The sequence below is a fragment of the Oryza sativa genome, chromosome 2 (genome assembly GCF_034140825.1).
Source record: "Oryza sativa Japonica Group chromosome 2, ASM3414082v1".
NCBI classification, from domain to species: domain Eukaryota; kingdom Viridiplantae; phylum Streptophyta; class Magnoliopsida; order Poales; family Poaceae; genus Oryza; species Oryza sativa.
Window position 1 is genome coordinate 3,622,488 of NC_089036.1, and position 23,919 is coordinate 3,646,406.

At 42.3% G+C, this 23,919-nt stretch overlaps 3 protein-coding genes and 1 non-coding gene across 9 annotated transcripts; 2 read left to right on the plus strand and 2 right to left on the minus strand.

Annotated features, from left to right (window-relative positions):
• Positions 1 to 139: 139 nt before the first annotated feature.
• On the minus strand, positions 140 to 3,182 carry LOC4328419 (pentatricopeptide repeat-containing protein At4g20770). Its single transcript, XM_015770066.3, has one exon. It carries the CDS (start codon positions 3,158 to 3,160, stop codon positions 749 to 751), a length of 2,412 nt encoding a protein of 803 aa, XP_015625552.1. The 5' UTR covers positions 3,161 to 3,182; the 3' UTR covers positions 140 to 748.
• Positions 3,183 to 5,835: 2,653 nt separating this feature from the next.
• LOC4328420 (tubulin beta-5 chain-like) lies at positions 5,836 to 8,858 on the plus strand. Its single transcript, NM_001406449.1, has 3 exons — positions 5,836 to 6,301; positions 7,122 to 7,391; positions 7,787 to 8,858. The coding sequence occupies exons 1-3, from the start codon at positions 5,908 to 5,910 to the stop codon at positions 8,464 to 8,466; spliced, it is 1,344 nt and encodes a 447-aa protein (NP_001393378.1). The 5' UTR covers positions 5,836 to 5,907; the 3' UTR covers positions 8,467 to 8,858.
• A 364-nt stretch (positions 8,859 to 9,222) lies between these two features.
• Positions 9,223 to 9,296, plus strand: TRNAD-GUC (transfer RNA aspartic acid (anticodon GUC)). The gene has a single exon. It is a non-coding gene; the product is annotated as a tRNA-Asp (tRNA).
• Positions 9,297 to 9,672: 376 nt separating this feature from the next.
• On the minus strand, positions 9,673 to 17,547 carry LOC4328422 (SUPPRESSOR OF ABI3-5). 6 transcript variants are annotated; one of them, XM_066307777.1, is made up of 18 exons: positions 17,239 to 17,547; positions 16,337 to 16,463; positions 16,122 to 16,162; positions 15,726 to 15,914; positions 15,164 to 15,593; positions 15,001 to 15,072; positions 14,821 to 14,913; positions 14,658 to 14,737; positions 13,843 to 13,921; positions 13,261 to 13,345; positions 13,093 to 13,184; positions 12,947 to 13,015; positions 12,700 to 12,870; positions 12,310 to 12,478; positions 11,427 to 12,146; positions 11,208 to 11,333; positions 10,590 to 10,777; positions 9,673 to 10,018 (listed from the first exon to the last, which is right to left on the minus strand). In XM_066307777.1, exons 2-18 carry the CDS (start codon positions 16,382 to 16,384, stop codon positions 9,836 to 9,838), a joined length of 2,835 nt encoding a protein of 944 aa, XP_066163874.1. In that variant the 5' UTR covers positions 16,385 to 16,463; positions 17,239 to 17,547; the 3' UTR covers positions 9,673 to 9,835. The 6 variants fall into 6 exon arrangements, with proteins under 6 accessions (XP_066163874.1, XP_066163873.1, XP_015625921.1 ...); XM_066307776.1 differs by having other exon boundaries at positions 13,843 to 13,993; XM_015770435.3 differs by having other exon boundaries at positions 13,843 to 13,996.
• Between the last annotated feature and the right edge of the window lie 6,372 nt (positions 17,548 to 23,919).

Genomic DNA, 23,919 nt, shown 5'->3' on the forward strand with positions numbered 1-23,919 from the left:
TGTTGTCACTACATTATTTTTTTTTATTAGTTATGTGCTCTGTAACAGTGCAATAAAATGAATTTGTTTACCACAAGTGCAAGTCCGCAACCTAGTACCTCAGGTAGCAATTCGTTTTACATAAATATAAATAAAATGATTAATAATTGCTCAACTGAGCAAATGATATTTGTACTAGGTACAGAAGATAAAAATCTCTGCTCCCCAGTACAAGTTGAGTGGCAGTACAAAGTTATCGTCCTTTGCTATAAGACAAATACTCTCTACTCAGCAAGTTTTTGGCTAATTATTAGTCAGCCCATGCTCATGGATGCAAAGAAAAATGGCTCAATTCTAGACCCTTTTATTTATTCTTCAATTGAAGTTTTGAACTGACAAGCTATTTCATTTCATCCAATGGCCCATCCAGATAAATTTAGCTTTACTGTCATATATTGGGGCTGGAATCTCTTTGCATTTCCAAAATCCAGAGGCTCTCCACCCATCAGGATTCAACACTTAGCAGCCATATGACAAACATGAACAGATCATGTAATGTCCCTTTGCGCCTAATCTGCAACATATATCATTTTGCCTTCCAGATTCTTCCACAGATCATTCAGACGCCCCCCTGACCACATTACAAGAATGAATCCTCGAAGGCTCTCAAGCAAATGGCACCAAAGTGGCACAACTGGATTCAGCAACCATTTGCTTAGATTTATCAGTGCATTTTGAGTATTTGACAGCAGAAAATCCACATGTTGAATCAGCCGACACAATTCTCATCTTGGTGTACCTGAGGAATGCTATCTTCGTTGCTAAACATGGTGAGTTCTCCACCATCTGCTCCAAGATCATCAGCAACCATAAAGGCACGAACACCATCCTTCTGATCTATCCAGCTATATCCACGACCTTTGACAACTCCACGATTACTCATCAATGCCCTAACAGCCGATGCATCCCCATGTCGGCCCAAAGACGCATATATATTTGACAGAAGTACATAAGGAGATGGGTTTTTAGGATCAATTCGGAACAGGTGCTCCGCAGCACATTTCCCCAATTCAGCATTGTGATGTACAACACATGCAGCAAGTAGAACTTCCCAGATTATAGGATCATCTTTGCATGGCATTTTATGTATCAGGGCCTCCACTTCTACAAAGCGGCCAGCTCTTCCCAGTGCATCTATGAGACAAGTGTAGTGCTCAGCCAATGGTATAATCCCATAACTGTTCTCCATGGAATTAAAGAATGCCATTGCTTTGTCTACGAGCCCGGAGTGACTACATCCTGTTAAGACGGCGATGAAAGTGACAGCGTCTGGCTTCTGCTCTGTAGTTAGCATATACTCAAATAATTCAACTGCTTTGTCTCCAAGACCATTCTGAGCATATCCATGTATCATCTCATTCCAAGCAACTATGTTTTTCATCATCATGGTGTCAAAGAAAAGACGCGCATCATCCATGTTACCACATTTAGCATACATATCGATAAGCGCACTGCCCACATAGACATTCTGATCATAACCATCTTTCATAACCTGAGCATGTATCTGCCTGCCGTGAGGTATAGAAGACAATCTAGAACACGAGTTTATCATACTAGCATATGAAGATTCTGTTGGCATGATCCCATTTTCCCTCATCTGCTTGAAGAAATCGAAGGCCTCTTTATTCAAGGAATGGATAGTCAAGCCTGAGATGATGGAATTCCAGCAAACCACATCTCTCTCGGTCATCTTATTGAAAATGCTCCTAGCAATACCAATCTGACCACATTTCGAATACATATCGACCAGACCACTAGCAACAAACATGTCGTTGTGAAGCAGGAATCTTACTGAAGCAGAATGCACCTGCCTGCCAAAATCCAAAATTCCTAATTTAGAGCATGAGCTGAGGATCACGGCCAAAGTAGTCCGGTCAGGCTGCACATTTTGATGCTGCATCCTTCTAAACAACTCAATTGTATCTTGATGCTGTTCCTCCTGGCAGTATCCTGACAAAAGTGTGTTCCATGTCGTCACACTTGGCCTTGATATCTTGTCGAACATTGCACGAGCAGAATGAACATCCCTTGCCTTAATACAGGAAGCAAGCAAGTTACTGTAAGTGACCTCATTGGGCTCAAAGCCAGCCTCTTGCATCAGGCTAAGTACCTCCACTGCCTTTGCACAGCTACCCTCTTGACCAAATCCAGTTATAAGGATGTTCCAAGACACAATAGTGACACTGGGCAACGACTCGAAAACCTTGACAGCCTCATCCATCTCCACGCACTTCGTGTACATATCGATCAACGAGTTCCCCACATGTTGGTCTGATCCAAACCCTTTTCTGACAACTAATGCATGAATGGCCTGTCCTAGCCGGAATGCTCGAGCAACGCTGTAATCAGTAGCGCAAGCTTGCGCGCAGGCGCCAAGAACACTAGAGACAGACACGGGATCAACAGGAACCCCGCTCCTGCACATCCTCGCGAACAGCCTCAGCGCGTCGTCGATGGACCCCGTCTGCGCCAGCCCACCCATCATCGCCGTGAACGACACCTCGTTCGGGCGAGCCATTCCGTAGAACAGCCTCACCGCGTCGCCAACGCTCCCACACTTGGTGTACATGCCCAGGAGCGCGTTCTCCACGAACTGGTTGGCGTCGAGCCCGACCTTCACCGCCACCCCGTGGCACCGCCTCCCGTCGCCGAGCGCGGCAAGGCCACCGCACGCGCTGAGCACGCTGGCGAGCGTGAAGTGCGTGGGGAGCAGCCCCTCGGCGCGCATCCGCCCGTACATCTCCACCGCCTCCCCGCCGTCACCGGGCGACCGCGCCAGCGCGGAGATGACGGTGTTCCACGACACGGCGTTCCGGCGCGGCATTCCGCCGAGCAGGTCACGGGCGGCGTCGAGGTCCCCCGCGCGGCACGCCGCGGAGAGCGCGGCGTTGTAGGAGTAGTCGTTGGGGCTGGGCAGCGCGCGGAAGGCGAGGAGCGCGTGGCGCGGGAGGCCCGCGCGGGAGTAGAGCTCGACGAGGCGGTTGGCGAGGAAGGTGTCGGCGGCGAGGCCGGCGGCGAGGGCGCGCGCGTGGGCGGCCTTGGCGTGGGCGCGGCTGGGCTTGGGGCTCCGCTTGATGCAGGCCTCCACCACGCCGGCTAGCTGGGCCGCCGCGCTCGCCATCTTCCCTGTCTCTCAACCGCGCGGGAAATTCACGAGCAACGACGTCTTTTATAGTGGCCGGGAGTAGCTGGGCCGTGAGATGGGCCTAAGGTTGATTTGGGCTCACATTTTAGAGGCCTCTGTTTCATCGTGCACCAGTGGGCCGTCAAAATTCGTCAACTTCTCTTCTTTTTTTTTGAGAAAATCCCTTTGTGTACCCACTAATCCGTTCCATGCCCTCAAATCATACTTGATCCCTTCTGACTTGTGTACCCAAAATTTTGCTTCAATCTACTCTCTCTGTTTCATGTTATAAAACTTTCTAATATTATCCACATTTATATATATGTTAATGAATCTAGGCACACATATATGTCTAGATTCATTAACATATATATGAATGTGGGCAATGCTAACAAGTCTTATAATATAAAATGGAGGAAGTAGTTTCTTTCTAATACGGTGTATTAAGGTTTTTTTTTGGTTGGACGTTCATGTCTAAATACGCTGTAGTAGTAAACGTCCCATCCAATTCTAGATTTATATATTCTGGGATAGAAGGAGTACCATATAATTGTTTCCAAATTTACCTAATATTAGATGCTCATTTTTTTTATCAAACTTTAAAAAGAATAATGTTACCATACTTTTTTTAGCCATTAACATATGGTGCCTAGAGGAGATCTTGTTACAACTATGATTGTTTAAGTTGGTTAAACTGTTGTCTGAACTTAGACGTGACAAAATGCGACTTGTTTGTAAGTGACAAACAAAACAAACAACCCTGATGCTAACGGTGGTAAACGACCAACTTCTCATGTCCTTGTACATTTGATATTCATAGTAGTAGCATATTCTTGAGAAAAAAACCATGACTTTTGTGAACACATGTTCCGTTGGTAAAATTGCATACCTACGCTACGTGAGCGCATGAGTTCTACTCCCTCTATCTAAAAATATAAGAAATTTTATGTGGGCATTGGACGCATCTTAATATTACGAATCTAGACAGACTTCCAACCACTACGATTAAAAAAGAAAAAGGTTCTTAAAAAAAATGTGGGCGCATTAATTCGACCTGTACTAACAAACCTAAAAAAGAAACAAATGTTTATGACCAGATACAGCAAATCCTAGGTACTGTAACTACTAGTAGCAGATAGATTTGCCGGGTGTTAGATCCGATCGAGAAGAACAAACAGTTACAGCTAGCCCATGGATTAGATCTCCGATGATAAATCCTAATCTTAATGCAGCAACCATGATCCATCCAGTTCATCAGTTGGTGCTTTTCATGAGGCACACACGTGATGGTCATGGTCCTCATGGACCAGCAGGAGCAGTGTATCAGTGGATGCACACATGTGAACAGAGCCAACAGCAAGAACAGATCTATCCACTTCGCTTAAACATGATTAGCCACTTACTTTTGCTTTTCAATTAAGAGGCAAGATGAACTGATGTTCACTGATAACAATGTATGATCTGATCTGAACTTATGACAACAGTTTTGTCATCATTAACCAGGATTATCAATAGAATGCGACCATATCCGGCAAGAAATTAATTAAGGCTTCTAATTAAGTTGTAATCTGTTTTTAATTACTGATTAATAATGACTTTGATGTCAGTCGGTCAATGTGGCTGCAACTACTACCGTGATGGGGAGATGAGAACAAGAAGATGGATAGATGCAGCAGTTTGTTGGGAAGAAGCTGTCGAAAGCGAAATACCATCTGCTGCTGCTGATAAGGGTCATAACTTTGCATGCGTTTCATGGCCCAAGTTTCAGCTGTGTGTGGTCCTCTTTTCATTTTTCAGACAAATGTAACTGTCTCTGGTCCTGCTTGTTTGTAGCTAGATCTGTACTGGTGTTCACTGGCTTAATTATTTGGCAAACCAGCTAATACTTGCATGAATTTTGGCGGAATTTATATCAGCCACGTACGACAGGGGTATTCTGAATTTGTGGTGGAATTGCTGAGCAGAGTGAACTTAATTTCACACTGAAATTTAAGGTACTGTTTTTCTGTTCACTATCTATTTATTCCTTACAGGAAGAATTTATAGTTTGTAACCATGAAACACAACCTATTTATTTAGCCTCGTATGTATTCTGGATCTGTGATAGAATTGGTGACCATTAAGTACAACAGGCGGATGATTATTCAAACGATTAAAAAAAAGGTTCAACTAATCGCTAAATACAGAGTTCCGACGTCCAGAAAAAAAAAGATCGTATCGCGTTAATGAAACGGTTTTGTTATTGTCACCGTATACAAGAATGTAGCAATACATTACTCCCTCCATTAAAAAAAAACACAATCTTGAGTTTAAATTTGGATATACACTATGTTCAGATTCAAGCTTAGAATTGAGTTTTTTTTTTTACGGAGCGAGTATAACCTACTTTAATGAAAAAAGTCCTTGATGAATTAATAAACTCATTTATCTCCCTCCAGAAAAAAAAGGGGTTAAAATCGAAAGCCCACATCAGGTTTAGGCTACATACACCAGTGTACAGTCCACTATACACCCACCCGGTAAAACCACCCCCCTCTCACCGCCCAAAACAAAATTCCAAAATCACCTCCTCCCCAAAACCGAATTTTAAATTTGAATCCCGGTAATCTCACCGCCACATTCCCCTCACCCACCCTTTCCCAATAAAATTCCCCACCTCCCCCCCTCCCCACGCTTCCCACCCCCCAAATCCTCCTCCCTCCCTCCCCTAAACCTCGCCGGAATCCAACCCCTCCGCCGCCGCCATGAGGGAGATCCTGCACATCCAGGGGGGGCAATGCGGGAACCAGATCGGGGCCAAGTTCTGGGAGGTGATCTGCGACGAGCACGGGATCGACCACACCGGCAAGTACTCGGGCGACTCCGACCTCCAGCTCGAGCGGATCAACGTCTACTACAACGAGGCCAGCGGCGGCAGGTTCGTTCCGCGCGCCGTGCTCATGGACCTCGAGCCGGGCACCATGGACTCGGTGCGCTCCGGTCCCTTCGGCCAGATCTTCCGCCCCGACAACTTCGTCTTCGGCCAGTCCGGCGCCGGCAACAACTGGGCCAAGGGGCACTACACCGAGGGCGCCGAGCTCATCGACTCCGTCCTCGACGTCGTCCGCAAGGAGGCCGAGAACTGCGACTGCCTCCAAGGTATTTTGCTAGATCTGCTCGTTTTGTTTGGAATGGTGGGAGATTGGGTGTTGCTTTGCTGCATTCCGCGTGTAGATCTTGTGTTCCATGCTTGTCGTAGCGCGAATGGTGGGGGAATGCTGCGATTCTAGGGTTCTTAGCTCGTAGATCTGGCCATTTTTTTTTACTGAACATGTAGATCTGTGTGTTTCACTGCGCAATCCATTCGTGGTGTAGTTGGGGAGGAGATGTTCCAACTGCTGAGATGTGGTGATTAGCACAGTAGGTGTGGTGGTTGTCAACAACCTTGTTAAGCCTTTCCTCGTGTAGTACTTAAGATGTGGTAGATCCGGCACAATTTCATTTATCATTGTATGCTTGATTGGTTGGTTTGTTGCCTTGCTTAGCTGCAAATGTGGAACTCTACATTCCCCTGACTTGTAGTAAACTGTAATTTTTCGCGAGTTGTTGAAGGCATTTTAATTCGAACTGACACTTTTACACTTGCAAGTGTAACTGCAAGCTACTAAAATGGTAGTAGAATCTAGGGGCTGTAATTCAAGTTTTACCTTTGAGCCCAGCTTATCTTAAGGTTGTTTCTGGTGCAATACTCTGATATTTGCTAGAATGATAGATGCAGTTAGGAAAATAATGCAGCATATTGTTGTTTAGTTCTACTGAATAGGTATGCTATGTGGTTTCTGTCACATTCACACATCAGTAGTTCACTTGGTGGTGCCTTAAGTGAAGCGCTTATGATTCACGCTGATGTGTTGCAGTTTGTGTTCAACATCAACTGAATATTGGGTAGGAATTAATGTATGTGCTCCATTTGCCACAGGATTTCAAGTCTGCCACTCTCTAGGAGGAGGAACTGGTTCTGGTATGGGTACCCTGCTCATCTCAAAGATCAGGGAGGAGTACCCGGACAGGATGATGTTGACATTCTCAGTTTTCCCCTCACCAAAGGTTTCTGATACCGTGGTGGAACCTTACAATGCCACACTATCTGTCCATCAGCTTGTTGAGAATGCCGATGAGTGCATGGTACTTGACAATGAAGCTCTATATGACATCTGCTTCCGCACTCTGAAGCTCGCCACACCCACTTGTAAGTGAAAACATGCCATAATTATGGTACTGTGCTCAGTTATCGTACTCTGCTCTATGTTGTTATTGATCATTGATTTCATCCTGGTACATCAGAGCAGTTTATAATCAGTCACCTTTATGTCAGATGCCACTACCAATTTACTCTTTTGTGAAGTACGGAGTATAATGAATTAGCTGGTCCATGTTCCCCATTGTTGTGTGTTTCATGCATCCTGGCACTACTTGATTCAATTAATGAGTATGTCTGGAACTTGCATTCGAATACACTGATACTGAATATATAGATGATAAGTCTGTACTACATGTATGGGGTCTACAGTGTTGATATGAATATGGGTTTCTTCATGCTGTTTTACCTAATTCTGACTCTGCTTTGTTTCTTTCCTTTTGCAGTTGGTGATCTGAACCATCTTATTTCTGCAACCATGAGTGGTGTTACATGCTGCCTGCGCTTCCCGGGACAGCTGAACTCTGACCTCCGCAAGCTGGCGGTTAACTTGATCCCCTTCCCTCGTCTCCATTTCTTCATGGTCGGCTTTGCACCGCTGACCTCGAGGGGATCCCAGCAGTACCGCGCCCTCACTGTCCCGGAGCTGACCCAGCAGATGTGGGACGCCAAGAACATGATGTGCGCCGCCGACCCCAGGCACGGACGCTACCTCACGGCGTCAGCCATGTTCCGCGGGAAGATGAGCACCAAGGAGGTGGACGAGCAGATGCTCAACGTCCAGAACAAGAACTCGTCCTACTTCGTGGAGTGGATCCCGAATAACGTGAAGTCGAGCGTGTGCGACATCCCTCCCAACGGCCTGAAGATGGCGTCCACCTTCATCGGCAACTCGACGTCGATCCAGGAGATGTTCCGCCGCGTGAGCGAGCAGTTCACGGCCATGTTCAGGAGGAAGGCCTTCTTGCACTGGTACACCGGGGAGGGGATGGACGAGATGGAGTTCACCGAGGCCGAGAGCAACATGAACGACCTGGTGGCCGAGTACCAGCAGTACCAGGACGCGACAGCCGACGACGAGGAAGAGGACTACGGCGACGAGGAGGAAGACGAGGTTGCTGCCTAAGCCACCTACCTGCCTGCCATTCCTCTCGCTCTCGTCATCCATCGTAGATGATGATTGAGGATGTGCTCCCTTGTGTTATTATTACCTAGTACTGTATTGCAACTGTCGATCTGGGTCGTAAGATGTTTATTTTAGGTGATTTGATGCTCTAGTTACTCTTTTTTTTCCTTGTGTTGATTAATGGTGTGTTGTCGATGCGAATTGTGATACTAGCTTTAACTGTGGACTTAAATTACTAGATCCTGGAATTGATACTGTTTGCCAGTAATATCGTGTGTTGCGTGATCATTATTTTTTCCACTACGAATACACTGCGATGTCATTAGTGGGCGTGTGCTAGGATGTAAACGTGGATGCAGTTGTTCTAAGCCTCCGTGGTTTGCTTGTTATCTATCTTATACAGCCAAAATTTGAAATCTGGAACTTAATTTTAAGTTAATTTTGGGGTTCATTCATCTTTCATTTCCCATATCGACTTTTAAAATACAATGGCATGTGTATATAAGTTGTGCCCATAAATTACTTTGGGGTGCTTAGTTCATTTCCCACGGCTGATGAGCCGTAGATGGAACAATCAGAGCTGCAACTTTTGTAGTATTCGTTTTCTGAGCCCTAAATAGCTATAATACTTATACTTGTTTGGTTTGTTTTATAGATAATGGAATTTATTTGAGACAAATCGGAGTCAGTAATGGACTTTTTCAAATTTTTTGGATTCAAGAATTGTATCGATGTCCCATTCGAACAGGCATCAAAGTCGTTGTAGTATAGTGGTGAGTATTCCCGCCTGTCACGCAGGTGTGACCCGGGTTCGATCCCCGGCAACGGCGTTTCCATTTTTTTTAATATGAACGCGTCTAGTCCGAATCGAATTTTGGTCGGGTACATATATTTTTTACACCGATCGATTCATACCAACGATCGATCCTACATTGACAAGTTCCAATGTTGCGTTGCTCCGGCGAATCAGATCATCGTCGACTAATGGCCGGTACCGGCGGCGGCAACCAGCAGCGTCAACGACAGTATGGACGGCTACCTGCTTAGTAGTGTAGTGTTCTGGAAAAACATTCCAAATGGTAACAATTTTTTTGCCAATGCCAACAAAGATTAGCTTCAAACAAAATGGTTGCCAAATTTTGGTATGGTTGAGAATGGAAACAAACCAAATTTTGGTATGGTTGAGAAATATCACAAACATCGATATTTAATAGTCATACGACAAGAGCTCTCAATAATTTAAAATTTTAATCATACTATATGCCAGGATCAAGTCTGCTCAACACAAGCACAATCAAGTGATGCAGGGACAAATACCACGAGTAAAACATTACTACATCGACATTACAACAAAAATTGGCAATACAGCTCAAGACATCTCCCTGAATCTTGCCATAGCCTTCTTCTGGATGATGGTTTTGTAGCTATCACCAGCTTGCGCCTCCAGCGACGGGTCAGAAGATTTCCGCTGCTGACTTCCAAGTCCAGCCCTCACATCGACAGATTTAGCCTGCACTGGTTCCTTGATGCCACTACCAGTTTTTCCGAGACCCTGAATATTTGCGAAGGAATAGCAAGCAAAAGAGATTGCCAATGTATACTCAAGTCAGAGAATATTCGATTTACACAGCTTCCAGACTGAGGAAATATTGGCAAATTGATTCTTCTGCAGTCACAGTTAACTTCTCTTGTCTCACAAACTACTCAAGCCTACTGGAGCTATTTTCCCTCAAGCATTAGTGATCAGTAATTTCCACATTTATTCTAGCCTTACGAGGTAGAGCCAACAAACACAAGTAAATCACAAGAAATGATAGTTTATGGGTCAAACAAGATGATAATATAATCCACTAAATTTCCTTGCGAGGAAGCCTACCAGCGAGATTCGACAATCAATAAGTCAATACATTAGCTTTACCCATAACAGATAAAGATTTGCTCAACTCAGTCACAAGTGCAGGAAATAAAATTCTACAGCCTATATAATGCAACGGCAAGCCCAATATAAAAAACAATGAGTGGCTGGACAAACAAAAACGGACACCAGAAAGAATTATTCAAATACAGGCAGCAGCAAGGAAAGCCATCAAAGAGTAATAAACAAAATTAGTTATAGAACGTACCAGTCCTTCTTGCCAACCCATATTGCGCAGAATACGATTGCCCACATTGCTCTCATCTATTGCTCTATCAGCAGTGATAACCTCATAATTTTCAGTATTGCCAATTTCACCGCTAGAACGTTCACCCACCCCTGGAGGAAATGGCATTGACCCCATCTCACTTGGACCCCTTCGAGGGTACTCACCAGCTTGACAAGGAATATCCAGATAATTAATACAAGTCGATCAAGCTATATAAAGAGAAATAGCCTTTTATTGTGCCCCCTCCGATTGTGAATACCTAGTTCTACTACAAGTTTACAACTTTATCAATTTACGTATATTTGTAATCTAATGTTTCCTTAAGGTCATGCCAAAAAATACTCCACTCAACTCTACCCATATCACTGCGTTTTACTATCTTTTAGTTTGCATGCTTGTGGTGTTATTGGGAGTCTCTGGTCTTATTTTATTCAATTCATGATGTGCTTTGGTCAAAGTGACAAGTATCTATGAGTATATTTTACAAGCTAAATAGAAAGTACTGTAATGACAAAAAAAGCTATGCTGTGGATGGATAGTAAACTCTTGTGCTAAACAAATGAGGCTAGAAAATAATGTCTGTGAGAGCATTCTTACTTGGATCCAGTCCATCATTATCACTTCCAAGTGAAGAAGATGATCCATATAGATTTCGCCTTTCTGCAGCCCGATCTCTGTACTGTGAATGTCCTGGAGCCTCAGAAAACCGACGTTTACCACTCCCTGAAACTCCAGATGGAGTATAAGATGCTAGAGCAGATAATTCTGTTTTGAAGGGAGCAGAAGTAGGTGCCCCAGCATTTGCTGTTAACCCACATGTGCTTGTTGGTATGTTGGAGAAAGAATCAGCACCACCAGCATCAGATGGCGCATGAAATGCAGTGTCTGATCTGACTATTCCTCTACCAGAGCCTCTTATGACACCCATAATGGTAGTTCCTAAACTGTTACTGACAGGTGTAGGCTTTATATCAGAATCTATCATTTCTGTGGGTGCAGCTGTTCGTCCAAGAGAATTATAGCTAGCAGGCGAGTTCATGTCCTTAGCATTTCCAACATCAGATTTAGGCTTAGCTTTCACTGCAAATCCAGTTGAATTGTGTAAATTGTTTAATTTATCATCAGCAGAGTTGGATGGTTCCTTGTCATCAAGGATAGCACGCCCTGCCTGGCCTTCTTGATTTCTTTGTTTCCACATTGCTAGGACATTATTCATCTTTTTCTTATTCGCCAAAAGACTACCTTTTGATGCCAACTTGATCTCTTTTGCTCTCTCCTTTTCTTTCTTTTCTGCAGCCAGCGCTGCACTTGCAGCAGCTTGAACAGCTTCAGGTAATGAAGTTTTCTCACTTTGTTTAATCGTGGCTGCAGGTGCAGAAATCACTACATTTTTACCACTACTTTCTGAGGTCTTCGTGCTAGTATTTGCCATGTCCCCAGCTGCTTTACTGCTGTTCTGTTCACTACAAGGGACATACTGTTGAGTTTGTTGATCATATGAATACCACACTCCAGCATTACCATCATAGTAAAGTCCTGAAAACAAATACAAGGTTATAAACTGTAATACTTTAACAATTGACATGGAGCAAACATTTTTTTTTAAAAAAAAGGAAAATTGGAAAACATTTCAAAAACAAGTCACATGGAAAGTATTTCTGAATTGATCATAGTAAGAAAATTGTGGCAATATACATACCGGTATTTCCATCATAATAGAATCCTGAGGCTGAATCATAGTAATAACCAGACTTTTCATCCCAAACAAATCCAGACTGTGGAGCAGAGCCACTGCTCTGAGGTTCCGAGTTGCTATTCAGTTTGTCATCAGGATTGTACTCTTTTGGGGCCCAACCTATAGCATCATACTGGTCCAAAGGGTAAAAGAAATAAAATAATAAGCATCATGTCTATAATCTGCATAAATTGTATGTGAAAAACAATTGCACCTTACCCTACAGGGTGAGAAATTATTGGTTTTAGTGCATCATTTAATGGAGTTACATAACAGCAGTTCTCATTTTCTTCAATGCACTGTTTACTTTCCTGTGCACATGGTGACAAATTACAAGTAGGGGCTACAACTGACCTGCTGAGAAAATGATGCAGCCTCAATGGCAGCTGCAGCAAGGCTGTTTGACTGTGAAGCCCCTGATACCGGTCCATGTGTGCTTTTAGCATAAGTTACACGTAAAACCTGACCATTCTTCTCAAGTGTAATCCCATTCGTAGCTTCAAGAGCTTTTGTAGCTTCTTCCACCTAACACAATTGGATGCAGATAAATATGGGAGTAGACATCAAAGGAAAACTCAACATTTTTCCCACCACTACTTACTGAATGAAAATGGATGAAAGCAAAACCTCTGGACACATGAGTAAACTTATCCCGAACAAGGCGAATGTCCTGCACAACAACAGCATGTCATTCTCTCAACAGAAACGGAACACTGCAAATTTCAAGAGTCATAAGCTTCTTCCCACCTTTATAGGTGCATGCTTGGCAAATTCATATCGAAGCATTTCCTCGTCAGCATTTTCATCCAGACCACGAACAACTAAAACATGAGTTGGACCTGAAAATGCTAGTGTCTAATAAGGCAACTGGCAAAATAGTTTTAATAATCCTACAATAGAAGAACAGAGCTTTGCCTAGTTCAGATCCCCTTTTTGGATGGAGTGGAGTAGAACTTGTTGGATCAGCTGGTAGAGAATCTTCCGTTCGTGGTTCATTACACTACAAGAATAGAATGCAATTAGGCAAAAAAAAATCAAGAGCTTAAATAAACAAACATACAATCAGTTAGAAAGAAATGTTATTCCCCTGATGCCTTTATAATTGTCATCTTGGTCCTTGGAGATAGACAAAGTAGTTTTCATGACAAATTCACTAATGGCATTTTCCATGTGACACATCTTATTATTTTGTTTATATTTATACTAGTGGCTAATGATCCAAACATCATGAGTTAATCCAAAAGCTTACAGTTTATGCAATTATGACACTACTTAATTTGCAACTTCTCATTAACAATAGGGATGTTGAATCGAAAGGGAAAACAGTACTCCATCAAGGAAATCGAGGACAGAGAAACAATCCAAGCATGCTAGATTGGATTTATAAACAGAAATGACATCATGCAAACTTCTGTAAGACAATACTAAATGCAATGGGTATTGCGATGAAGAACACGCCTACAAAAATAATTTACAACAATACAGAGTAAAACATACCTGAAAACATGAAGTTCTGCGAGCAAAGTTCATGCATCCACATATAGTACATATCCAATCACATGGCGCAGCAGCAGTCCTGTGCCCATAGTTATACCTTGTAAAATTTTCTTCTCCATGAGAAGGCCCACTCATCCCACTAGTTGGTTTACTACTGCAGTAAACAAGTTGCCAGCAGTAATTACAGTGGAAGAAAAAGATATAAGTATATACTTTTGCAAAAGGTAAGATGCATGTAAATTGTTTTTTCTCAATGTGTCCTTCTGCAAAACTAAGCTTGATGCAAGTAATACACACTAGACAAAGACATGAATAACATCCAAAAGAAAGGAACGAGCAACTTAACACACTGTGAATCTTTAACACACCAATGGTAGATTGACTGTTTTGCATCGCAAGCTTATCACAATATAAAAACATTTACATGACCTTAGCAATATGCTACCAAAATAATTAGATATTTTTGTGCCCTATTTGGTCAGTCATATGCTATTTGGATCATTGTATTGCTAATGCAATCACATAGTTCAATTGAAAAACCTTAAGTGGGAAAATAGTGAGCAGTGAAACAACAAAAGGCAGAGCCACACGAGAATTTGGTATATGAAAGACATGCTCCAGTGAAAAATTACTATTACATGATGCACCCAGTTTAAACAGTTCAACCATTATTGAACCATCGAATATGCTGCAATTGTGTTGTTCACACCTCAGTATCACGTAAAGCAGACTACTCAACAATGTTACATACAAGTAAACTGGTGAATAAATATAGACGACTTCAGCTATTATAAGAAAACAAAAAGGGCACGTACCTGTACTGAAAAAATACCTTTCTACCATCAATTAGAAGGCCATTGTCTCCAACACCTTCCATCATTCTGCGGGCAGCTTCCTGTAGAGTACAATAAAATTTCTGAGCATGACACTACACGACGGTCTGAACAGGTAAGGTGATAGATCTTTTACGGTTAATACCACAGTAGGGAAGTCGATAAAAGCAAATCCCCGAGACATGCCAGAAGATCGTTCCTTAATTACGCGCACACTACGGAGAGGGCCCCACTCAGCCTAAAAGATATCAGACTCCAAATGATTAAATCGAACCAGACAATACACTTGCAACCAGTTTAACAGTTTATGAAGAGGAACTTGTACAAGAATCTGGTTTAGGTCATCTTCATTAGTCTTCTGGGACAGACCCTTAACAACAACAGTAGCAGATGGAGCCTACAAGCATGAATGGAAATGTTATTTGATTCATCAGTTCAAAACACATTTGAAGCATGCAATTATGTACAAAACAAAGGAATGACCATACCACTAAATCTCCATGCCTTCTCTCATCCCAGTCATACTCCCTTCTTCTGCCAAAGGAATTGTCATCATAAAAGCCATCTCTTTGGTTCCGACCACGACTTTTGCCACGGGGTGATCTTGATCTAGACCGAGATCTTGATCGTTCGTCACGCCCACGAGATCGTGAACGGCTATGTTGCATGTATGGACTTCTGTCTCTTTCATGACTCAACCCTCTTCTTTCATGTTCACTCTCACATAAATCACGCCTTCTCCAGCTACCATCTCTCCTGCTTTTCTCATAGTCCGAATCATAGCTGTAACGATCATAATCACGATCTCTCTCATAGCTATCCTCTCTACTATCCTCTCTACTTTGGTGAGAGCTGCGGTACCGGTCTTCAAAGTCACCGTGAAACTCCGCACGGTCTCTACTCCCAATCCTTTTGTTCCTATCAAAACAAAAATCACGGTAACTACCAGATTCATAGTTATCAGCAGCATAATTATCGTGGAGTATATCAACTCCTCCATAGGATTCAAATTCATGATGCTTTCCATCATTGCAATGATAAGTGTCATGCCTTCTGTAATCTCTAGCAGTTGAATATTCATCATCATGAAACCTTCGAGGTTGAGACAACATGGGGACAGAGGGTGCAGGTGGATACACATTTCTATCATGTGTGTCCTGATAGAATGCCCCCCTTCCATATGAATCTCCTGGGAAGCCATCATCCACAAACCTCCTACCATTGTAGGATCCACCGGCCCTGCAATTTGAGTCAATTGTAGAAAATATGGTAATATGACAGAGCACATTAAAGTGGACAACATGTCATAATGGAAAAAAATATTGCAACTACTCCCAATAAATTATAGCTGAGCACACTTCAAAAGTAAGTCGAATAGAATGGAAGATGTGCATGACTACAACCGCTAACAATCTAACATACCATCACAATAGCTTATTGACTTACCTATAATCTGGGCCATTGATGACACCATACCCATCCAATGCCTGTAGATTCAACAGAAGTTGAGTCAGCAAGTAAGTCTACAGAACAGGCATGTAACCCATTCCATTTAAGCAATGGCCGCTTCTTCAAATTCTTTACATCACAATGCTGGCCAACCACATGGCCAGCAAATCTGCTATTCCTTGTTAGCTAATAAAGGGAAAGGCTTCAATTACACTGTTGTTCTCCCATCCATGCTGTGGAGCATAACGCCCATGATCCATTTCTGATATTCGGCACTGATGTTAGACTGCAAAGTTCTTGGAGATCTTCAGAATTTTGGGTGTAGATTTTTCTACTGTCCTGTAAGAGATGCATGATATCACAAGGTTAAGCAAATGCCAACACGAAAACCACCATACTGGCACCCTTCTACTGCACATTCAATCAACTAATCAAGAGGACGTTCCTTTGATTGCTAATCATCTCAATATCAAATTCCACTTTTCAAGTTTCACTTTTTTTTATAGCAAGTGTCTGTTCCCCTTCTTAGAAATCCCTCCACCATGTGATTAGCAATTCCAAGTAATAAACCAACTTCACAAGTTACAAGATTCCATATTATAGCCACTTGGTTTACGATTTTGTACGTAGATGGGACGGTGGAGAATGAAGGGGACGATAGAAATTGGACTATTTGGTATATGATTTTGCATATAAAATTGTAGATTTGATAGTGGACATGGAAGTGTCAGAGGTGGAGCCACTGGACTTGGCACAATGTTGTAAAGTCAAATGCTGTTGCAGCAACTGCACAGGCACCCTAAACAAAAACTATACTTGATTCATTAGATCATGATTAAAATCTCAATAAGCCTCCGAATTCTAAGGTAGTAAATTACGATATGCCATGGCTTAGAATTCACATACACACAGGCAGCAGCAGCACAAAGTCAAACTATCATGACACCATCCAGAATCTCTAGGTTACCCCCAAGAAATCGGCAAAATTTTAAATCGCCAGAAGTTAATCCACTAGGGCGATTCCCACGACACCTCCGCAAAACACAAATCGAAGACGAACACGAGGTATCCTGACCCGTCGCACCCTCATCCTCCTCTCCTACTACCACTTTACCTCTCGATTCCGCGTGAGGTCGCCGGCGTAGCGGGGACCAGGCGGCCGTCGGGGCACACGGGGCCGAAACCCTAGCGCGAATCGCGATCCGCGATTCGCGCGCAGGACCAAAAGTAATCCTCCTCCCGCCGACGGCGCTCGGGCGAGCGAAGGAGGAGGCTAGGGTTTCCGCGGCGGGCGCGCGTGGCGTTCGATCGGCGGGGGGAGGAATCGCGGCGGCGCGTGGCGGCGGCGGCGGAGCAGTGGTGGCGTTGCGTGCGGCTTTGAGCTGTCGCGACTCGCGGACGCTTTGGTCGTTAGCGTCTTAGCGAGAGAGGGCGAGGACGTTGGAGAGGGAAGTTAGAGGCCCAGTGAGCTTCTCTGTTGGGCTATGTGGGCCGTGGCCCAATGCTCCTAACGCCCAAACGAATACGAGATCGATTTATTATTTCCTCGGTCCTATTTTTTGCGCGATTGCTAATCGGCGCGCGTTTCCGGCCCATAAGGCCCAGCGCCGGCGCGCGCACGCCTCCCACTCTTTTTTTTTGTTTTTCTTTACCCATTTTTTTTCGCATTTTCCTTTTTTTCTGATTATTTTTTTAATCTTTAGCATGTTTTGAGTTTGAAAGTTTTAAATTTTGAGTTGAAAATTTTCAAATCTGGACTAGAAAGTTTTTAAATCTCGAGTTGAAAGTTTTCAAATCTCGATTTGAAAGTTTTCAAAATTTTCAAATCTGGACTTGAAAGTTTTCGAATCTCGAGTTGAAAGTTTTCAAATCTTGATTTGAAAGTTTTCAAAATTTTCAAATCTGGACTTGAAAGTTTTAGAATCTTGAGTTGAAAGTTTTCAAATCTTAAATTGAAAGTTTTCAAAATTTTCAAATCTGGACTTGAAAGTTTTCGAATCTTGAGTTGAAAGTTTTCATTTCTGAGTTGAAAGTTTTCAAAATTTAACTTTAAATTTTAAAATTTAAATCGAAAATTTTCAAATCTAACATAAAATTTTTTTAATCTGTTAGTAAAAAAATCTCCCGAATCTTTTCTAATTACTATCATTAGTGTTAAGTATATTAACTAATAGAGGTAATTAAGTATATTAACTAATAGTGTTAATAGAGGTAGTTAATAGGGGAGGAGTGCTCGCTAGCAGCGAGCACGCGTTAGCTAGGAGCCCCCTATTTTTTTGGGACTATTTTATCAAATCTTTCGATGGAGAGCTTCAAATCTTACAGGATTTTTAACTAATAGATGCATATCTTTGTGAATGAAATAAAACAAAAAAAAAGACAAATATATCAAAAATCGTCAATCTAGAGAAAAAATATTGTTGTAAAATCTAATTTTGATATACATCGTAAGTGAGTGCAAGTGCTCTGTAACTGAGTGTAACTGCAAGTTAGATTTATAGAAATATAAATCTTGATGCAATATCATATACGGATAAAAAAAACGAAAGATAGAAGTCCAAAATCTGTCAAAAGTGAAATAGCAAAACCGTAAAAAAGAAAAAAAACTCTTCGATTATATGGAAGATACGTACACTCACATTCCATGAGTACGTCCTCTACTCATACTAGCATAAGACCATTACAGTTCGACTAGCTATGATAGATCTTGTGTGAATTGTGATGCCAATACCTTTCTTGCAGAAATCTCTCCAATTTGGAACAATGTTATAGCAACATTTGCAGCATGTATTAAAGGAGAAAATACAGTTATCCATCATCACTAGATTAATTTTTCCAGCCCAGTCGGTACATGTCCCTTCACAGTCACAGGTGAATGGACCAAGAGTGAGACTGTGAGAGCTAGCCGGTGTCTCCATCATCAGTGGAAAAAGGATCGAGCAGATGTCGACGGAAGGTAAATTCTACACGGTTTGTAGAAGACGATGGCCGCCTACGCTTTCACTCGACGTCGACGCCACAGAATACGTACATATAGACTATGTTTAGTTCACGCTAAAATTGAAAGATTGGTTGAAATTAAAACGATGTGATAAAAAAATTGGAAGTATATGTGTATAGGAAAGTTTTGATATGATGGAAAAGTTGAAAGTTTGAAGAAATATTTTGAAAACTAAACACGGCGATTACCTACGTACGGCACAGAGACGGCAAGACACGTATAGATGATGTATATTTATACGCGCTGGTAAAAATTAACCCAACCACAATTAATTCGATTTGACGACCAAAAAAAATCGCCCTCTGCTATCGTTGTCAGCAGAAAGGAAAAATAAATTTGGTTTCAGAAAAAAAAGAAATTAAAAAAAAAGGCAGCTGCTAGCTACTCCTACCTAGCAGGTGTAGAAATTAAAGAATCGATCGATTGATCGAGGAGATCTTCTAGAAGACTCTGGAGGGGAAATTAACAAGAGGACGGCACCGTAGAAAGCGAAGCTTTTGACGACCATTATTCTCGCGTGCTAGCTAGCTCTTCACACGTACGGTACAAACACCGTGTAAAATATTGTGGCATCGAGATACAACGCCACGCAAATCGATGCCTTCAATTTACTGAATCATCCATAATTTTAATTAGCGTCGTTATAAACACCAGAAATACTTCACCTACGAAAAACTATTTGGCAGTTCCGCGGTTGATAGGTTTCGTATGTGCATGGCTGTCAGTTCATCTCAATATCGCAAATGTAGAGGTTAATTTGGTGAGGTCTATAAATTTACTAAGGGGCTATTCAGGTCGTAACCAAAATAAACCTTACGAAATTTTGGCAACACCGAAAATTTGGCAAGTTGTCAATATTGTCAAAATTTTAGCATGATTTCTTATGTATTTATCTAAGTTTAACAAAAAAAATAAATTTAGACACTTGTTTTTTTATATAATTTTGTAAAAAAAACAGTATGCTTGAAAATAACATCAATCTGAACAGCCCTAAGCAACTTTTAATATCGATATGTTTATATGGCTAAGATAGAAGGGACACTTAGTATACATGCAGGCATGCTTGATTGCCATTTAATTAGATTAGGGGATTGCTATAAGGGTGGATCTGGATTGTGAGTATGGGAAATCGGAGTGGTTGAAGGTAGGGGTGGAAACGAGCCAAACCGAGCTAAGCTCGGCTCGGCTCGTGAAAGCTTGATCAAGAACAGGCTTAGCTTGGCTCGGCTTGATAAATGGAACGAGCAAAAAGTGCAGCTCGGCTTGGCTTGTATAAAAGCTTGAGCCGGCTCGAGCCGGCTTGCGATGTAAGCAACAAGTAGGGCCGGCGACGCAGGGGACGTCGAGCTCGAGCGGCACTGGGGAGGGAGGCCAGAGGCAACGTAGGGGAGGGAGGCGGTGCCGCGGCGGCACGAAGCGTCGAGCCGTTGATCGTCAAGTGTCGCTTGGGAGGGAGGCCGGAGCCGGCGCAGCCGCACAGAGGAGGGATGCGGTGGGCCGGCGGCACCGAGGGGCGACTAGGGACTGGGGAGGGAGACGGCGGGCCGGCGGCGCAGGGGAGGGAGCCGGAGGCGGCGGCCGGCAACTCCTCTCGCCAATCGCCGCCAGACGCTAGTCGTGCGCGCGAGCGGCGGCGTGCCTGCGCCTGCGTGGGATGGGGAATGGGGAGGGTCAGCGAGCGGTTAGGGTAGGGTAGGGTTCTCTGTTTCTCATGGGCTAGACTGAAACAACTTGTTAATGGGCCAGGTCAGGACATGTACTCATGTTTTCCACAGGCTTGACGAGCCTACTGTGCGGCTTGCGAGCTAGCTCGGGCTCGGCTCGATTTGCAAACGAGCTGTGGAGAGAGCTCGGGCTCGGCTCGTTTAATCTTCGAGCCGAGCCGAGCTTCACGAGCTCGAGCCAAGCCCGAGCCGAGCTCACGAGCCCGAGCTTTTTGTCCACCCCTAGTTGAAGGTGAGAGCATCTTAGATATATGGCGCTAGCTATCAAAGACTTGGAATACGTTGAGCTAGCTGCCACCTAGCCCAACAATATTGATAGTTTGGAATATGTATTTTGGAATACATGTCGGTGAGGGAGAAGAGAACGATGGTTACTGTAGTGTAAGCAAAGATCTTAACATAATTTGGACTGTCCAAAAGTTATTGAAATTTATGGATAATTTTTAGTATCTAGAAACTAAACCATCTCATAAGAATATGCTAATTTGACAAGACAATTACAGTTAACTAGTTAAGGCGGCATAAAATTAAGGTATATATCACGCTAGAAGCAGCTAGTTGATCGAAGTTTGCAGTAAAATATGCATACTCGTCGTTTAATTAAGCGGGACCGTACCATAACTAACAACACCTTTTTAATTAAGGTCCGATGTCTAGATTAGCAGTTAGTTTATTCGTGAGTTAATTTAATCGCAAGACATAGTCCATTCTAGTAGACTCCGAGTCAAAAAGATCGGGATGTGAGTAGGAGAAAAGCACAACGTGCCTTTCAGCAGATAGCTTTTGAAAAACAAACAGCGAACTGATCATAGTACGCCATTAAAATAACACCCGTGTTTGAAATATCTCACGCATGATGCATCCGAGCTAATTAATTGATCGTCTAGTCCTATTCTTGCTCCTGATCCTAGACGTTAATTAATTTACAAGGAACTATTACATGTTGCATGCTAAAATTTGGAGTCCATATATAGTTATACATATATTTACCCATTTCAGATGAAGATTTATAATATACTTAGATAAATATATTTTTTAGATATATTAGTCTTAGCTTTTGCCCTCCATTAATTTGTTGAAATTGTTTAGTTTATCTTTGTTGAGAGAACGTCCGTTGTAACAAGCGATTGAAGCTTGTTTGAAGCAAATATCATAATTCATTCCATTATCTTAAAAAGAAATTTACAGTGTTTGAAAACATACTTATACTAAAATTATATACTAATTAAAGATTTTGATACTTTAAAATACCTCGTGCCTGGTACTATCAAATTTTATATTAGAAAATACTCTCTCCCGTCCCGACCTTCTCAAGGATAATCATATTCTAAAAGGAAGATTAATTATTTTTTTTCCTTTTATATATAGCTGTCGTCAAATTAAAGTTATGTTGTTCTTGGTGACAACCGAAAGATATGCATATATGGTTTGATGTATCGAGATCAAAAGTCGTGCTTTCTTGCGTGTGGCCGACGGGTCGCTTTCGTGGCATGCAATAGTACCATATTATAGTATGCTGCAACTTGACCACCGTGCAGTATTCGTACGCGTAGGTACGGTATGGTAGTAGCTAGTGGTACGGAAAGATGAGCCAAACGGTCCTAACAATCCAGTAGTATCATCTTTTTTTTTCACTTTTCTTTTTCTTTTCATCAAGAAAGAAAAAAGGAAAGCATGGGAAGATATGATAAAGATTGGAGAGCATGAGATATGATATGCGATCCAGGCATGCACCAAAGTGGAGCAGTAGTAACAACTACCGTTAAATTTTAAATCCCAAATAGGTCTACAATTCACAAGTTTGACTCGTGCGTGGTTAATTATATATACAGGACACTTTTATATTTCACAAAGTATATTTCCATACTATTCTTTTTCAATTACATGCACGTGCACATGCATACCCGCACACTTTTAAGGTTGCTCGTTTGGTAATTAGCTTTACCAACTTATACCCCTCATCTTTTACGCGTACGTCGCTTTTTAAACGGCTAAACGTGTGTATTTTTTTAAAAAAAATATTTATAAAAGTTGCTTTAAAAAATCATAGTAATATATTTTTTAAGTTAGTTTTAGTTGATACTTGATTAATCATGCGCTAATGATTTGTTTTGTTTTTTTCCGGAGGAGAAGGTTCCCAACTCAGGACAACAACGCAACCTAAGTTCAGCCTTTTAACACACGTTTAGTACGTATAAGTAGGTCATCGATCAGGAATAAATTCAGAAAGCATCATACGACAGTTCTATCTTCAAACCAAAACAAAACCTATTACGAAGCTTCGTGCGATTGACACAACTCGAGGAGCTTACACATGTACGAGTGGTGATATATTTAACCAGGCCGGCATGACTAAGACTAATGCAAGAACGGAGAGAAAATTACATTGGTCAAAGTAATTGACTCTTAATACTTCATCCGTTTCAAAATGTTTAACACCGTTGACTTATTACCACATGTTTGACCGTTTGTCTTATTCAAAAACTTTTGTGAAATATGTAAAATTATATGCCTACATAAGAATGTATTTAATAATGAATCAAATGATAGGAAAATAATTAATAATTACTTAAAATTTTTGAATAAGACGAACGGTCAAACATGTTTAAAAAAGTTAACGGCGTCAAATATTTTGAAACGGAGGGAGTAATTGTTATTGCTAGCAAGCACATGTAATGCATGCGGCGTTGAATTTTCTCTCAAAAGAGTGAGAAGAGATAGGGTCGTAATACGTGTACACCGTACCGTGATTCCGGACAGCACCCGTACGCGTGTACGGTCCACGTGGACTCCAACGACAGTGGGCCGCTGACGTCATCGCCGTACACGCGTACGTGGGAGGACAGGTAGGTACTAGTACGTACTAGCAGAGCAGTGTGTGGGCCCCACATGACAGTACGTGACAGGTCATCGTGACAATTAATGCATGTGTGTGCCCCATTTTGGGTTGGTGCCCTTTTGCTTTGCTACTTGTTGTAGGTTGCTGTTCATGGATCGATGAACAATAGCGTGTGTGTGTGTATGCAATGCATGGTGCGCTCCAAGTCGATCTCCAAGATGCGTAGTACTG

What these genes read in the sequence shown, in the direction of transcription:
- LOC4328420 (NM_001406449.1), top strand. Translation starts at nt 5,908, where the DNA reads ATGAGGGAGATCCTGCACATCCAGGGGGGGCAATGCGGGAACCAGATC. An exon ending in GAACTGCGACTGCCTCCAAG is followed by an intron (nt 6,302 to 7,121) that starts GTATTTTGCTAG and finishes CATTTGCCACAG; the next exon opens with GATTTCAAGTCTGCCACTCT. An exon ending in GAAGCTCGCCACACCCACTT is followed by an intron (nt 7,392 to 7,786) that starts GTAAGTGAAAAC and finishes TTCCTTTTGCAG; the next exon opens with TTGGTGATCTGAACCATCTT.
- LOC4328419 (XM_015770066.3), bottom strand. Translation starts at nt 3,160, where the DNA reads ATGGCGAGCGCGGCGGCCCAGCTAGCCGGCGTGGTGGAGGCCTGCATC.
- LOC4328422 (XM_015770433.3), bottom strand. Translation starts at nt 16,384, where the DNA reads ATGGATCATGGGCGTTATGCTCCACAGCATGGATGGGAGAACAACAGT. An exon ending in CTATTATGATGGAAATACCG is followed by an intron (nt 12,147 to 12,309) that starts GTATGTATATTG and finishes ATTTGTTTTCAG; the next exon opens with GACTTTACTATGATGGTAAT. An exon ending in TGGGTTGGCAAGAAGGACTG is followed by an intron (nt 10,019 to 10,589) that starts GTACGTTCTATA and finishes GCAAATATTCAG; the next exon opens with GGTCTCGGAAAAACTGGTAG.